This window comes from Python bivittatus, unplaced genomic scaffold (assembly GCF_059951505.1).
Source record: "Python bivittatus isolate LINGU-HERP-01145 unplaced genomic scaffold, Pbiv_v1 ctg000480_np1212, whole genome shotgun sequence".
NCBI classification, from domain to species: domain Eukaryota; kingdom Metazoa; phylum Chordata; class Lepidosauria; order Squamata; family Pythonidae; genus Python; species Python bivittatus.
Window position 1 is genome coordinate 50668533 of NW_028277075.1, and position 17012 is coordinate 50685544.

At 37.4% G+C, this 17012-nt stretch overlaps 1 protein-coding gene across 1 annotated transcript in view; it reads right to left on the bottom strand.

Annotated features, from left to right (window-relative positions):
• Positions 1-17012, bottom strand: part of CSTF3 (cleavage stimulation factor subunit 3) — a 57109-nt gene that overhangs the window by 1151 nt on the left and 38946 nt on the right. Inside the window, exons 4-20 of the mRNA XM_007426989.4 lie at positions 15819-15851; positions 12924-13021; positions 11721-11787; positions 11597-11631; positions 11363-11489; positions 9327-9404; positions 9000-9162; positions 8391-8500; positions 7826-7942; positions 7585-7659; positions 4065-4208; positions 3875-3977; positions 2300-2369; positions 1097-1292; positions 818-971; positions 421-515; positions 218-278 (exon numbers count right to left, since the gene is read on the bottom strand). Of these exons, the coding sequence (XP_007427051.1) occupies positions 218-278; positions 421-515; positions 818-971; positions 1097-1292; positions 2300-2369; positions 3875-3977; positions 4065-4208; positions 7585-7659; positions 7826-7942; positions 8391-8500; positions 9000-9162; positions 9327-9404; positions 11363-11489; positions 11597-11631; positions 11721-11787; positions 12924-13021; positions 15819-15851 (1726 nt within the window). The remainder of the gene's footprint in view (positions 1-217; positions 279-420; positions 516-817; positions 972-1096; positions 1293-2299; positions 2370-3874; positions 3978-4064; positions 4209-7584; positions 7660-7825; positions 7943-8390; positions 8501-8999; positions 9163-9326; positions 9405-11362; positions 11490-11596; positions 11632-11720; positions 11788-12923; positions 13022-15818; positions 15852-17012) is intronic.

Sequence of the window (17012 nt, forward strand, 5' to 3'; positions counted from 1 at the left end):
CCCATCCAGTTTCTGTAAGAACTGCCTTCTGTTCCAGGGCAATCCTGGCAAAGTTCTATTGCATCACCAGCCTTGTCCCTGTTCCGTATCAAGAGTATTTCTCCCCCATCCCATTATCCCAGTTAGCTGCTTTCCTAACTGGAACAGGGACAACACAAGTGATAATGTACTACCACTGGATATTCCCATAATGGGGGCCAGAGGAAAAACAACTTACTGTCTGGAAGTTTGCATCTTCTAACAATCTCCATGAGTTCATCTACTTGCACAAACGGACCCTGCAAGAGAAAAAAGATTAGCTATTTAATAGGAATATGGTCATATAAGCACTATAATTAAACAAATGTAATATTAATCAACTGAAGCAGTAAACTACCAAACTGCAAAGTCTAAAGAAGATTTCATTATATTACAACTAACCTGAAAGCACACAGGAGGTGGGAGAAGTTTCATTAGAACTACAGCAGCAGGTGGGACAGGAAAGACACCACCAGGAACTGGATGTAAACCAGGAGCTGGTGGATAATAAAACACAATTAACTATTACCACTCTTACATCAAAAGTAACAAGATAAGCCTTGATTAGAATTACATGCTTTTGATTTTGGAGATGAACCTTACAAAGCACCATACACAATGAGTAAAAATCTGAGATCAAATTACACTAACTCTAACTTTGTGCTATACAAGTTGCTACACGCTCTTAAACGAATATATGCGTAAGGGTAAACTAAAACATTTTTTTAAATAAAGCATCAGTCAGAATATAGCAGAGAATATCTCTTTTTATTCTGACAAAATTTAATAATGAACTTACGTGCTAAATGTCTTGGCTGAAATGGAATCATCTGCTGGGTATCTGGTTTCGGATATTCTGGCTTTCTGTCTACTTCATCTTTTAACACAGGTACTATTGAAGGTGCCACAACAGGATCTGGAATTATGGTTGCTAGCTTTGCACGAGAAACATCCTGGAAATTGTATTTAAAAACAAAAGTGTAAATGAATCCATGTCATTAAATAAATAAATAAATAAATAATCATTAAATTTTCAAAGTATGCCATGGACATAGTGGAATGTCCTCTGCTAACTTACCTTATAACCAAGGGCTTTGAGTTCACTGGCAGAACAAGGGTACAGATCCATGAATTTATACCTGTCTACCAACAAAGCTGTTTCTTTGCCCTCATACTCCTCCTTGAAAGCTGTAAACCTTCGTTTCTCAACTTTTAATATACTAGCCAGGTCACCAATATTGCTTTCAAAAGCTAAAAATCGAGCCCATATTTCTCTGTATAGGAAAATACAGAAAGAGAATAAATATTCCAATGACAACTAATTCATATGCTCAACAAGAGTCAGAAAAATCAAAATATAGAAAACATACTTATTTAAGGATATTCCAAATACACTGTCTAAAACAGTTCCAATGTCTTTTGCAACTGTTTAGTAAGCAACAGGCTTCAAGTCCAATATACTGCAAGACTCACCAGCTGCATGTTTACTAACTAAAAAAATAACCCTTTACTTGTTTTCTCCACTGGCTTGCTACTCTATTCAACTAACTCTGTCACTGCATGAGAAACTATTCTACATGTTAAATTATAGGAACTGTAGACAAATGCCTTTTTTTTCCCTATAATCAAAACTCACAACAATTGCCCACAGGTTAGTTTTAGCTGCCTCCGTTTTCTTGAAAATGTTTATTTTAGATCCAGAAAGAGTGACAACAGTGTTCACTCTACATGTTGCTCTGGCCAAAAAAAAAAAATGATTCTGTACTTATGTTGATTCAGATTGAAAACTAATGGCAGCCAGTCAGTTTATGTATAAAGAGGGGCCATGGTGGAGAAGAGAGTGGAAACAAAATGAGTTGCATGCATAGATTGTACATACCTACATACATTTGGGAGCAAAGTGGCAGACAAAATATGAAATACACCATTTACATAATTCCCCAGCACTTTGGTTCCAAAGTACAGGCTCCAAGTGGAAACTACTGGCTAAAGGGAATAGTTTCCAGTGAGTAAATACAGGGAAGAACATAGGGAGACAGCCAGTGGGGAGGTAGGATCGTTACTGATGCTATGTGTGTGTGCATATTGGCCAAAGTGCCAAAGCACTCCAGGTCTATATTCCTCAGATCAGAATGTCATCAAAGCACTTTCAGGTAACCAGAGAATGAATATACACAGAATATCCTATGTTCTTTGCTCCTCTTAGCAGCTATCTCCTTACTTTCAACTACAACAAAACTACAAGAGATCACTTGTAGAAAGGAGCTTTGGCAAGGCTTACCCAGATTTCTCTGGTGGAAGGCTCCCTGAGGTCAACACACGTTCAAACAGGACTCTTGTATTATTATCCTCTATTTAAAACAGAGTTTAAAAGAAAGATGAAAACATGTTTCAAATATTTGCCTTATTTTTTTAAAACAGAAATTATAGAAAAAATCATTTTGATTCTTTGAAAATTCTTATTTACTCCACATGTTGTTTATGGATAGAACAAGATATAAATGGTTACCTTTCCTATCATAAAAGCTCAGCAAAAGGGGCTTAAGGCTGAAAAGAAACTATGGAAATTTAACTTTTAACTGTGGAGTCCTTGGTGCTCTCTGAGCTTGGTTGTTTGCTTGCAGACCTTTCATTACCCAACTAGGTAACATCATCAGTGCTAGTGAAAATGGGATTTGCTTCCTGTTTCTCTCATTTATGTGCTTTCTGAAGCGATTGCCGCCTCCCATTTGGATGCTTTCTGAAGCATTTGAGTGTGAGGAGCAAACCCCACACTCATTAGTACTGATGATGTTACTTAGTTGGGTCATGAAACATCTGCAAGCAAACAACCAAGCTCAGAGAGCACCAAGGACTCCACAGTTCAACCCTGAGCTATATGTATTCTCTTCTATTGAAACTTAATTTTTAACTACACATTCATTACAATTATTTGAAAGATGAACATTTAAGAGAGATAGAAATAGAGATACTGTATCATATTAAAACAGTCCAAATCTTAACATAAGAATTTAAAAGTCAATTTACAATTGTTGACAGCAGCAGGATGCATAGGACCAAACAGAAGCAGTTGTTTAGTTCTTGTTAGGATTACAATGACCTTTGGTTCATTTAGTTTCTGCCTTCCTTATTCTCATCTGAAATTTTCATTCAGTTTATCTATTCTAGATAAATCTGTAGAACTGTCATTTTTAAGCTGGCTGTGAAGGTCACAAGTGGTGATCACGTGACTGCAGGACACTGTAACTGTTGTAAATGCGCACTGGTTGCCAAGCACCCAAATCACGATCACCTGACCATGGGGGGACTGAGATGGCCGCAAGTTCAAGGACCAGTTGTAAACCTATTTTTATAGCACTGTTGTAACTTTGAACAATCACTGAATGAAGCAGTTGGTAAGTGAGGACTACCTGTATGTTTGTCTACGAGGGGAGATTTAACCAAAAGTCTTCCCAGTTCACCGTCTTAGTGCTCTGCTATATACTTATCCTTTATGCAAGGCATCAGCCTTTGCCTACACTTTCTTCCAAGTCAGATTATAACCCTTCCTGGCACAAATCCTGATGAAATAAACTTTATGAAAAAAATAAACACTAAATTTTACAATTACCATACTAGAATTCCTATACAATTATCAACCTTCCCCCTCTCCCCACATCTTTACAAATTAGATGCTCAATTTTGGGGAAAACATTTATTTTATTTATACAAAAAAATGCTTTCTAGTGTTTTCACTGCATTCAGGGTAGTTAAAAAGAAATAAAATAAATGAATACTGTTAACATTCTAATGGGAAAAAAGAGACAGTGAATTATGACCTCCAATTCAATGACTTCTCTGAGTTCCTGGGACTTACCATTCAAATGAGAAAGATAATCAATATATGCCAAGACATATTCTGGAATGTCTCCATATTTCTTCAAGCCCAGCTCAAAAATCTTAAAAGCCACTGACTTGTCCTGTAAATTTAAAAATGTTGTTAATCAAGTAAAAAATGAAACATCTAAAAAACTGATATAACCATTTCACTCACTATGAAGAATTACCTTGCTGCAATAATATTCCATCAGAGCAGCTGTAACATAGACATGATGACGGGTCCGGGCATCTTCTCGTGCTTTCTTGAATATCATTCGGCCTGATTTTATACCTTCTGCTCGCCTTGCAAACTTCATGTATTGAATGTAAACCTGAAGAATGGGATAATCTTTAAGCTGCAGTGCAGTATTAAGAGATCAACACTTCATTAAAATGTGGCTTTGTTGCACATTCTCTCCATTTTGAAATATAAGGGAGCATATATATTTAACATGTTTTAGTTCCTAAACATCCCAAACCTGACATCACATAAATTGTCTAAACTTATATTGGCTTTCAAATTCCTTGGGTGTCAAGCACAGCACAACACAGCAAATAATGCTTATATACAATTCACTGACCGAAAGTTTCCACTACCATACTGCTCAAGTGACTGGCCCTAGAGCTGGAAATATAACCCAGTTTGTCTTTCTTCTTCTCCAGATGCCATTCAAATTGCCAGTCATCTTTTAGGGCTATGAATTTTGCCAATAAATTACTTAGACATGGAAAGTGAGGTGAAATAAATCAGACTTTCTTCTTTTCATAACAGATAATTCATAATCTCATAATTCTGATCAGAGTTAATAATAATGGTATCTGTCACAATTTACTGAAATGGACCTGGCATCTATTGCTAAAACCTGGTTGAGCATGGCGAGTTCCCCTCTCAGAAATGTGCCCATCTGGGTTTCAAGTGTAGCACCAGCCATGACTTTAAGGTAGGGGTAGCAGAGTAGCTATTGTCACCTGAAAGACCTTAGCCGCTCTCAGAGGCCCTATTGATCAAGTTGGACTCCAGGGATCAATTGGTATTGCTGCTACTGGATCAACCTCCCTTTCTGAGCTGCTCAGTGCCATAACTGGATTGGCAGTGGAGTTTCCCAGACTTACATTGAAGGACTTCAGTCTGCGTCCCCTGGGTACAGTGTCAGAAGCAGCCTGGGAGTTCATGGCCACCATGCACCTGACCCAGATTATTGAAAGTCTGACTTACAGAAGTATGCACATGTTAAACTGGGTTTCTGTCTCAGGATAGTGGCAACATGATGAAGAGCTAGGGGATATTACTATAGACCCTTGTTACAGTCAAATCACCCTCTACTGTCCTTAGAGGTCTCCATAGCTATTCCCTGCCACAGGGGGGAAGGACCCATTTGATCAGTCTGCCTCAGGCACCTGATGGGATTGTGAAGCTCCGATGCATGGCTTGACTGAGGCCTTAGCTGCTGTCTGAAATGAGGGGGGCAACAACACTTCTGGATTGGAATGTACATGTGTGAACTCTTTCTGCTTGTGGATCCCAGAAATCTCCCTAGTTTTCAGAGGAGCTCCAGGAAATAAAACAGCAGCAGAGATGCCTAGAGTGCCTCTGGAGGATAACTAAGAATGAATCCAATCAAGAATGTGATTATTTTTCTTCTCTTATCCTGTCTGCAGATAGCCATCTAGAGGCCCTATTAAAGGTGACCCAGTCCCTCCTAGGTAGAGATAGGCCTGAGGAACATCTGCAGGACAACTGCAAAGATATCTGATGCATATAAAGTCACTAAAATCCATTCTGAGTTGATTCCAGCTGTGCAGGTCCTTTAGAATTGCCTGAAGCACAGTCAAGTGTGGTTATCTGGGAAGAGTTTAAGCTTGTTGGTCCCAATGACACAGACAAGGAACCTGGGGCCTCCTGTAACTTACATTCATGTCCCTTCTAGCTGGTTAAGGCCTCTTGGGAGACAACCTGTGGTTGGATCCAGGCAGTGGTGAAGGCATCCTTGAGGGAGGAGATGGTTCTGCCGCCCTTAAAATGGTGGTGGTCCACCCCATCCTCAAGAAACTATCCTTGGATCCAACAGTTCTGGAAGATTTTCACCCTGTCTCCAACCTTGAGAAGGTGGTAGGCTTGCAGCTCCAGAAGGACCTGGAGGAAACAGATTATCTGGACCCTTTTCTGTTGCGTTTCAGACTGGGATATAGCACTGACATAGCATTAATTGCCCTTGTAGATGACCTACAGCAGGACTGGGATGCGGGTGATGCATCCACCATGGCCATCCTTGATCTTTCAGCAGCCTTCAATACCATCAATCACAGTATACTTCTGAATTGGCTTAGGGGAATGGGTGTGGGGGGCACAGTGCTGTATTGGTTCTCTTTCCTCCAAGGTCAGTTCCAGTTCATTTTGATGAGAAATATAGCCCTAGACTTCTGCTTTTCAGGTTTCCTTAGGGCTCTACCCTCCCTCTGCTCCTATTTAACTTCTACATGAAGCCGGAGTCAAGTCATCCATCAGCAAGGGTTTAAGTATCATCAGCATGCTGATGATATATAGTTTTACAGTTCTACCCTGGGCCAACCAAATTATGGTAGCAAGGTTCTTTCAAAGTGTCTGTCGACTGGGGTGAGGGTGGGGAGTCTGAATGGGAAAAAAACGGGCTTCAGCTCAATCTAAGCAAGACTGAGTGGCTGTGGGTTTTAGCCACCCCTGCATCTATAGATTTTCCATCTTTAGTTCTAGTGGGGTTGCATTCTCCCAGAAAAAAATGGTGCACAATTTGGAGGCCTAATTGGACTTGCAGTTCCTGCTTGAAGAGCAGGTGGCAGCTGTGAGTAAGAGAGCCTTTGCCCAACTCCATCTTGTGCCTCAATTGCACCCATTCCAGGATCAGGAAGCACTGTTCACAGTCACTCATGCCTTAGTTACCTCTCACTTGGACCACTGCAGCTGTACATGGGCCTTCCCTTGAAGACCATCCAGAAGCTATAATTTCTCCAGAATGCAGTGGCATGAATAGTTATGAGTGTACCACAGTACACCATGTAACACTACTACTTTATGAGCTATATTTATCATTTAAACAGCTGAAAAAGTTATATCTTCTTTTTGAGTATGGTTCTTCAACCAGCTGTGATACACATGCATGTATCACCCCAAGTGAAATAACAACAACAACAACAATATATTAAACTTGTATGGCTGCCCGACTCTCAATGACTTTGGGCCGCTCACAACAAGACACTATAATAAAATCAATAAATGATAAAAGGTGCAAATAAAAGAGATCCAGATGTTATGAAAATCTCATTTTATTTCTTGGTAAGAACTCTTTTGGGCCAGGATATTCTAGCATTCTTTATGACCCTAATGCTATTGGTGCCAAGGAAATTACTCTTAACAGTGATTCTACTTACTATTCTTAAATTCAAGTTGAAACAATGTATAATATTTTTCTTATTTCCATAATTACAAGCACAAGAACATAATCCTTATCATAGCAACAAAATAGCTGACATAACATATAATTGATTATATAAAATGTGGGATACAAAATCAGCGCACAGAAAGGGCAAAAAAAAAAAAAGTTAATTATGCTGAAAGAGCTAATTGACTTCAAATGGAGTATGTTAGGAACTGAGCTAAAAGAACCAAAGTTGGACAAACTGCAATCTTTTATTCTTTAGGCAGAAAGGTGAAGTACTATAGATTAAACATACCAAAGTGGGATCAATGTCTTCAATAGCCAAGAGTCTATTATATATGCTGTGCACTTTCTCATACTTCATCCGACTCTGCACAAATTAAACAAAAATTTTTTGATTAGTTTAGGCTCAAAATGACCAGCATAATGGTCTCATTGTATCTTTATGGAGATTAGGATGTCTAACCAAGGTTATATAGGGGAGGAAAAGCTGATTTCATTAAAGTTTGAGAGAATAAAGAAATTTGCTGATTCACCTCTTCATAATCTGCATATGCAAAATAAAGAAGCATGTTCTTTTTTAATAAAGTGCTGATTGCTCTTTCATAAATATTTGCTGCTTCATCACTGAAAAGTTTAGCATTGTTCATATCCTAAAACAAGAGAAAATAATGAAAAAAATAATGAGAATTTGTCAGAGAAAATAATTAGAAAATATATTCAGAAAACAATTTTCAGCCATTTAAACTTGCTCTCTGAAAAATTTATAAGAGCATTGTAAACTTAATTGGACTGCATATCAAGAACGTAATAAGTAGCAAATTTGACTGAATTCTAATTAGACATTTGAGCTTATTATATATATTGGCTGCAAAAATTTATGTACAGTATCAGTTACTTTTGTTTCCTTAATTTCCTAAATTTTTCATTTATTTAAAACTATTGAGCAATATGTTAATTTGGCTCAATTAACATATTGAGCCAAAACACTGTTTGCATATAAACAGACTATCATTTTAATATAATTAACAGTGTTAGTATGAAATAACAATGTGTAATGAAAAGTAGTATACATGTAGATATTTTAACCCTTTTGCTTACCCCTTTCTCAGCTAGCAGCTTGCTAGATTGCTCAAGATACTGTGCAGCTTCATACCAGATATCAGGATGATGACCCAACACTAAGAGGCATTGTTCATATGCAAACATAACTGGGAGAAGACATAGAACCAATATTTATTTGTAGCATGTAGCACTTTGCAAAACAAATCATTACTTATTTAAAACAAATAGTTCACAAACCTAAACACAACATTTCTTCAAGCTCCACCTTATGTATGTATGTACAACTCTGAAAAATCACATCTTACTGCCCACCAATAAGTCTACATTTTGGGGGCATTCTAAAAATGTACTAGTTGTTTTGTATTTTCAGTAGTTTTATCGACATTTAAAATTGTTGGTAGCCCAAGCAACATCATATGTATTTAGCACACAAAGGAATCATCCTTGTATCCTGCATTCTAAGCAAAGCTAGATTTACTGTCCAAAGCCAAAATTATTGGATTCTGTCTGCAAATGCTTTGCATTATTCCCATCGTGGAAGTGATCTGGCCAGTAAGGCAAGAGTTAGCACACAGCCCAGTGCTCTAGATTTAGAGCCTAGACTCTATCAAAGTATCTGAGAAGCAGAACAAAAAATGGAGTTACCTCTCTTTGTAATGAGGGTTTGGTCTTCAGTACGCAGAGGGTTACTCTTTTCCCACTGTATGTATTTCTTCCACATGTCTACCTGCTGCGCTTCTTGCGGAGTATTTTGTGGTGGGACAGAGGGAGCATTACGGTCCAGGCCTTTCATCACAGTCTCATACTCCTAAAAGACAGGTAGATATTAAAACGATTAAAAAGAGACAAATAATTCATTAATGTGTTTTTTTTTAATATTTGAAAGTTGTTCTGTCACATCACATATTGCAGTTCAATGCTTCACCAAAATGTATTTGTAATAAGAGAACAAAAATTAACCAACATCCGTACCTTAGCAACACGTCTAGCATTCATATAATCTCTACTACGATCTTCAATCATTTTTTTGGCTAAATGGATATTGATTCCCTGGAAGAAGAAAACAAACTGTTAAACTCTGAAAACCTGTACTTGCAGAGGTTCACTGAGCTCATTGAGACCTCTTTAGTGTTTTATATAACAAGTTATATACATTATATATAACTCTATAAGAAGTAAAAATTAAAAAGAACAGAAAAATGCCCAGAAATGTACATAATTAAAAAAAAAAATCCTCAGAAAATTTGACCAGACCAGATTTCTTGCTCCTCCATCCAAAAAAGAAAAGAGAGAGAGAGAGGGAGAGACAGATAGACAGACAGACTAATTTAAATGTTAACAAACAATACTTATTGGCAATCTACTGCTATGGTAATAATTATTTTGGCCATTTCTCATGCATGAAGGCTCCACATTACTGATTCCTTAATCAATTCCAAGTATAACGGGCATAGTAAAGAAGAATATATGCATCCTTGTGGCAAGCAAAGAACACTCTAACATCATATTTACAATTCAGTGAATTTCAGTCAAAATATGACAATAGCAGAAATTCAAATCATATGATCAACCTCTAAATTGCATCTCCACTAACGAGATGATGGTGCTGGAGAAGACTCTTAAGAGTCTCCTGCACTGCTAGGAGGTCAAACCAGTCAATCTTAAAGGAAATCAACCCTGACTGCTCATTGGAAGGATTGACAATGAAGCTCAAGCTCAGATACTTTGGTTACCTAATACGAAGAGAGGACTCTTTGGAAAAGACCCTGATGCTGGGAAAGACTGAAGGCAATAAGAGAAGGGGACAGAGGATGAGATGGCTAGATAGCATCACTGAAGCAATGAGCATGGAACTGAGCAAACTCAGGGAGGCAGTGAAGGACAGGAAGGCCTGGCGTGATATGGTTCATGGGGTCACGAAGAGTCGGATGCGACTTAACAACTGAACAACAACAACATTTTGAAGCCAGGAAGATGAATATAACCAACCATCGTTGAACATTTGGGAGGAATAAGAAGGAAGGAAGGAAGGAAGGAAGGAAGGAAGGAAGGAAGGAAGGAAGGAAGGAAGGAAGGAAGGAAGGAAGGAAGGAAGGAAGGAAGGAAGGAAGGAAGGAAGGAAGGAAGGAAGGAAGGAAGGAAGATTTCTGTGGTATTAGCCACATTTTTAGATGAAAAATAAATTAGTTTCACAGTTTTCAGTTTTTAAAACAACCAGCTACTGGCTTATCAAGACAGGGTATTCATACTTGTTATTATAACTGCTACATAAACAACTCATATTAATTCCATCTACTTCTTTCCACTTTTAATAAAGGTAAATTGTTGGCTTGGGAACATCAGTTAATTCTTACAAGGTCTTTAAAAAATAAGTAATTTCAGAAGTAGCACCATGATCAAGGGATCCAGATAGTAAATGCTTAAGTTCAATAAACTTTGAAGAAACATTCAGAGGTCAATCTAATTCAGATCTGAATGTTATAAAAAAATTAAAATCTACCTGTTTATGTTGTGAAAAAGTAAGTTTGCTCTCCAAAAGATTCATCAGCTATTCTTAAATTAGGGTTATCACATAACATAAGCCTTGTGGGCAAAATGATCAAAATTATATCTGCAATCCAATATTCTCCATATGTAAATCTTGCATCATTGAGATCAGGTATTAAATTAATCCCTAGTCAAACAAGGATCCCAGAGATTTCAGTGGGATAGGACTTACTTTCTTGCAAATATGAATGCCTTTCTGAAGCTAACTCAGCTTTACCAAATAATGTGTTAGCTTTCAAATTCTCCAGACTGTTAATGACTCGAGATGATAAACAAAACAACAAAAGGGGAGAGAAATATCAATGGCTGATCTTAAATGCAGAAGACTGATTTTAATTTTGAACAATATGAGACAAGAGTCTATTCACCTTGTCTTATCAGAAAAAGCTCCCCGCTGCAGAGGCAAGAAAATAGCTGTGTTAGAGTCACTCAAGTTGGAATGCTAGCATCTTTTCATTTACCTCTTCATACTTGTTATAATCTCGCCAGAGCTGTTCAATGTTGATCATAGGGTTCACACAGCCTCGCTGATAAACCCTGCGGACAGCTGTTATCCTCTGGTTTTCGGCATAGGACCCTACTGCTTCACTAAATAGGTGAGGCGAGACAGTAACATGTCAGCAATTACACTTTGCAACCTGTATGAATATCAACATTGCATTAATTAACACATAAGAAAGAATTATTGTACTTACACGCCTTTCAAAAAATTGATGTAATCCACCCAGATCTATGTAAAAAGCAGTCAAAGTTTAGTTTGTCATTACTGTTCAGTACTTAACTGTTTGACATTTAACAAACAAATATTTACAAACCTACCTGATATGACATTATTTCCATGCCAATTTTATCTAGAGCAAAATCATATGCTTGAGCCATTTTTTCTCTGTAAAAAAATACACAAACAATTAAACTCACAGAAAAAATACTTCTAAATTCAATTACTTTCAAGCAGGTTATCATATATGAAAATACTATTTTCAGTCTGGCATGCTTCAAGAGGATCTACACTTTTGGGGAGAATTCCCTCATCAAGGAACCTACATGTTGCATTCTAAATGGACTTTTTTTTTAAAAGTGCACTGAAGTTTGAACTTCTTTGGGAAATAACGCATCTCTTTTAGTGTTTAGAAAGAGGCTTCTAAACCTCTTTAGAAGGCGAAATAAAGCAGCCTTAATAGTATTAAGACAATTTGCTGTTCATTGCAACCTTACTCTGGGATTACATTATGGTCATATAATTGAAAATACAGGTGATCCTTGTTCAGCAACTACAACTGGGACTGGCAACTCAGTCTTTAAGCAAATGGTCACTAAGTGAAACTGCAACTGCTTGCAATCTTACTTCAGCTTTCCTTTGCTTTACAGACCTGTGAAGGTCATAAATGGGAGGACTGATCACAAAGTTACTTTTTCAACACTGTCGTAGCTGCAAATGGTCGCTAAACAAGGCAGTCACAAAATGAGGACTACCTTACTGCAAAATAAAGTGAAATAAGATTTTAAAAAAAGCACTGAGAATGATTACTCCTCAAACAATCTTCAGGTTAGCTTCAAACTGCTTTAGACTGATGGCCATCTGGACATTTGATTCTCTAAAGAGCAAGACACTTGCAAAAAATTCATAGTAGTTTGGAGTGAAGATGAGCTAGATGCTCACAGACAATAACCATGTACAACAATTTGTCACAGTTTAAACCACTAAGTCAAGCAAATTATCTCTGTGGGTAACCTTATACCAGAAACGCCACTGAGCAAGAGGGTAGTTCCAAGATTATTGTTGCTTCTACATTGGAAAAAAACAATGTTTTTAACTGCAAGCAGGAGATGAGAAAGAGGAGGAAGAGGGAAGTACCAGTTCTGGACCAGCACCAATACACTCTAAGTAATCCTCCTACAGTGTTGAGTCACCAATTTATGTCTTGGCATGTCCATGTGAACAATTGACCTTGGCAGAGTTATCTGTTTCTCCCTTTAAATCACAGGCTCAGAAGAAGTTATCAACAAACCATATCAACTTACTTATAACTGGGTAGCTTCCCTTTTGTTTCTCGCACATATGAAAGGTAGCACTTCCACAAGTCAATGTGTAAGACTTTCATAAGGCACCGCTGAAACAGCTATTTATATTGAGAGGAAAAAGAAATGGGAGTCCATCAACAGGTCAGAGGAGATTCTTGCTTCTCAAGTTTGAACAAAAAATAATGGTCATCCCCTACATTCTTTTTAGGAAACTTGGGCAAAGCCTCATGAATTACAACTCAGTGTCTTCATACCAGTGTTAAAAATATTAGAACCGTAAACTGCAGCAATTTGAGAGGAAAGATTGACAAAATCCAGTACTGGAGCCTTACATGTTCTTCTTTCCCTAATGGAATACCTTCCAGTTTGGACTTGTACTTTATACATCTTAAAGCATCAGAGGCACTCAGGAGAACACATGTACCTGTTATTCAGATGACTGTAGTACAATATAAGTAAGGATATCTTTGGAGGAAGGCCAGAAACTAGATGCTAATTTAGAGCACAGCTGCATATTTACTAAACCCTAAGTAAATATAGTAGCCGACATACTTACAGACCTGCCAAGTATCTAAACCAGTGTTTCTCAACCTTGGCAACTTGAAGATGTGTGGACTTCAACTCCCAGAATTCCCCATGGGGAATTCCCCATGGTCCACACATCTTCAAGCTGCCAAGGTTGAGAAACACTGATCTAAACCAAACACTGTCCGCAAATCAAGGAGGCCCTTAACTTTGGCATAGTTGAGGGCGCTTCCATCAGCAGTTTTTGAGGAAAGATACAAGGGCATCCCATTCAATTCCAGACTTTGTGGTGAAGGAGCCATTGAAACCACCATGTTTTATTGCACTGTTCATTTTATGCCAACACTCACGAGCTGTTAACCACAAACCTAATAAATATCCTGGTCACACTGGCCAATTTTATTTAAAACTTTTTCTTTTTAAAAACTTTTTCAATGTAAGATGAGTAGCAGTTTGATTGATCAGTTCAGCTAATTTGCTAATCAATATTATCTACATGTATGCAACGTGTTTTATGGGCTGGTCATTGACTGCATTAAAAATTCTTGTCTTCTCTAACTGGGACTGGGTGATATAAAGGCCAAAACAAATATTTCATCAACTTCACTGGCTCCCAGTCAGTTTCCAGGCCCAATTCAAAATCCTTATTTTGGCTTTGCGAGCCTAATTCATGCCCCTCTCTAGACTATAAGATTGTACATGCTGCAGATACGCAGGGCCTTCTCAGTGGTAGAACTCTATTTAAATGTCTGCACTTTCATTTGTCCAGTTAGATTCAAAGTAGTGTAGAAAAACAGAAATGTACAGTACTAAATTTGTAGAAAAAAATCAAATGCATTATAAGACTGATTTATATGAAGCCAATCTTGATATTACTTCTATGCCAGGTAAATGTCACCCTGCGGCAGACATTTAACTTCATCTATCCAATAGTTTTAATGTTATTAAAGCATGTTGTATTTATGTTAATGTTTATATTTATTATGAACAATGATCACAATTATAGACTAAGCATATGTAGTTTTATTGGGAACAACATGGAAGTGGTTTGCCACTGCCTTCCCCTGTTGCTATTTTTTTAAGTTTTCCAGTGTAGCCTATTTTCTTGGGATTTCCTGACAGTGTCCCATTAAAATGCTAAAACAACTCCAATTCTGTTTTGCTTGCATATTAACTAGGAAGCATATACAAAACATCTCTTTTTGAATTGTTAAGGCACCTTTGTTTTTCCAACTTGTGCAGCTGTTTCCATCATGCATGGGAAAAACATGAAGCCAAGTGGGTGTATGTGCACAGACAATTGGAACGAGTTTTGATGCAGCCCCAAGGATCTGAAGAAAACATGGCTGTTTTGATGTTTGAAAAGAGGAGCTTCTTACTACATGTGCTCCCATATGAAAGGTCTCAGAATGACAATTTATCTAGAAAGCTATGGTGTTTAAGTTTTTTTTTTGGTGCCTTTGAGTCAGTGCTGACTCCTGGTGACTGCCTGGACTAGTTCCTGCAGTTTTCTTGGCAAGATTTCAGAAGTGGCTTGCCATGGCCTTCTTTTTCCTAGGGCTGAGACAGAGTGACTAGCCCAAGGTCACCCAGCTGGCTTTGTGTCTAAGGCGGGACTAGAACTCATGGGGTCCTGGTTTCTAGCCTGATGCCTTAATCACTACACCAAACTGGCTCTCTAACAGTTACTGCTGTATGCAAATTGTTATAAGCAATGGCAGAGACCATTCTAAGCTGTGTTGCCTACTGCTTTTATGAGTCAACCATCATTTCTTTTTCCCAATCCACTGAGGCTCTTCAACTTAATGATATATAGTGAAAAAAAAACTTTTTCCATAACCATCTTGGTTATTTGGCTAGTAACTCCAGGAGTGCCATGGGTTCATACTAGAATGTGAGCTTGCAAGATAGCAACTTTGATACAGAGGCACCATTTGTGAGAACTGGAACATGTATGTAGCTTGATTGATATAATTGCATAATCTGATTTGGCTGAACAAGCAATGTTTTGTACTGCATTACTTATGGAAATCAGATATAACATGTGGAGGTACTGATTTCACACATAGCAGGAGTAACAAGTCCAATGACAGCCCATGCATTCCTGAGAGTCCCATTATATCTGTATCCATGCTAAACATCTCTACGGATACCTTACAGATCTTCCTTTGTTTCTCACTTTCATACTTTTTGGTGCAAACCAACAGCCATATGGAACATTTCATTCATGAACCTTCAAAAATGGTAGGACAACTTAGCTCTAGGTAGGCACATAACTGTCATTCTCACATTGGAGAAAATACATATTCTAATTATTTACTATTCTGATTTTTAAATCCATTTAAAATTAATTTATACATAAAAACTTACCTTTTCTACTTTGTCATAATTTTTTGCTTTTATCTGAAAAACAAAACAAAACAAAACCCTCAAACAGTTGGTCAACCTTTCATCAAATATGGAGAAGTATTCCTTTATTTTTTAGTTGGAATAGATTTGGCTTTTTTTTATTAAACTGCAAAATAGTTTGCAAGTTAATGAAGGCTTTTGAAAAAGATAGTATTACTTTCAGTAGCACAAGGAGGATTAGGGCATGTTATACTTCAGAGTCATATAAAGATTTGCTCAAGAATATGTTATCCTCCTGATAAGCATAAATAACACACATTTGTATTAACATGGAAGGCAATTTTAGAAGTCATGTTTCACAGTAAGTTACAGAATTTATATTCAGATCCCAGCTAGCATAGAAGATGAAAATAATCCTTTATTAGATTAAATTCCAATATTGATATAAGATCAAAATTTATGTTGTTTTGTAACTGTTTAGTGACTTTCTGATAGCTGATTAAGACATTTCATTGTAGCTAGTATTACAGAAGCCAAATCAGCTTCCGATGTTCATTAATAATATAATGACCATCATACAAAACGAGATCCCTTCAAAGCTTATTTCAGGACGTGGAACCAGATATTAAAAAAAAAGAAGCTGCTGAGTTACAGCATTAATCTAATACACAAATAAAATAAATATTCAGAAATGTCTCTGCCATGTAATGTTCAAATGGCTTCAAATCTTTTTAGAATAGTTATTTCAGCATATTGTTTCAATGTTTTAATAAAAATCCTAACTGAGAACTCTTTCCATACAGTATTTGGTTTCAAACATGGTTTCTTGATTTGGATGGTGCAATTCAAAATAAAAGTAACAGGCTTTGGAAATTACTGTGGAATTTAATAATAGGATGCCCTATCAATGGCACTTCTTGGAGTTCTGCAATGTTGGTTTTGGTATGAACAAGGTAATAGTGCAGAAATGAATGCAAATGCTTTAGTTGGCTGTACCATTGCAAAGGAATGTGAAGACCTAGGAGCTCGTGCAGTTTTTGTTTTTGTTTATTTCGGGCAGCACAGTAATCTTTAAAGGCCAAGCCGTGAGGGGGAATACTATTGAAAACAGGAGTACTTCCAGAATCTTTAAACCACCTTGGGCTTCCCAGGAGCAAATACTGAATGTCTAAAAAGACAAGTGAAATAGCAGAAGCTAATGAAATGGAAAGGCAT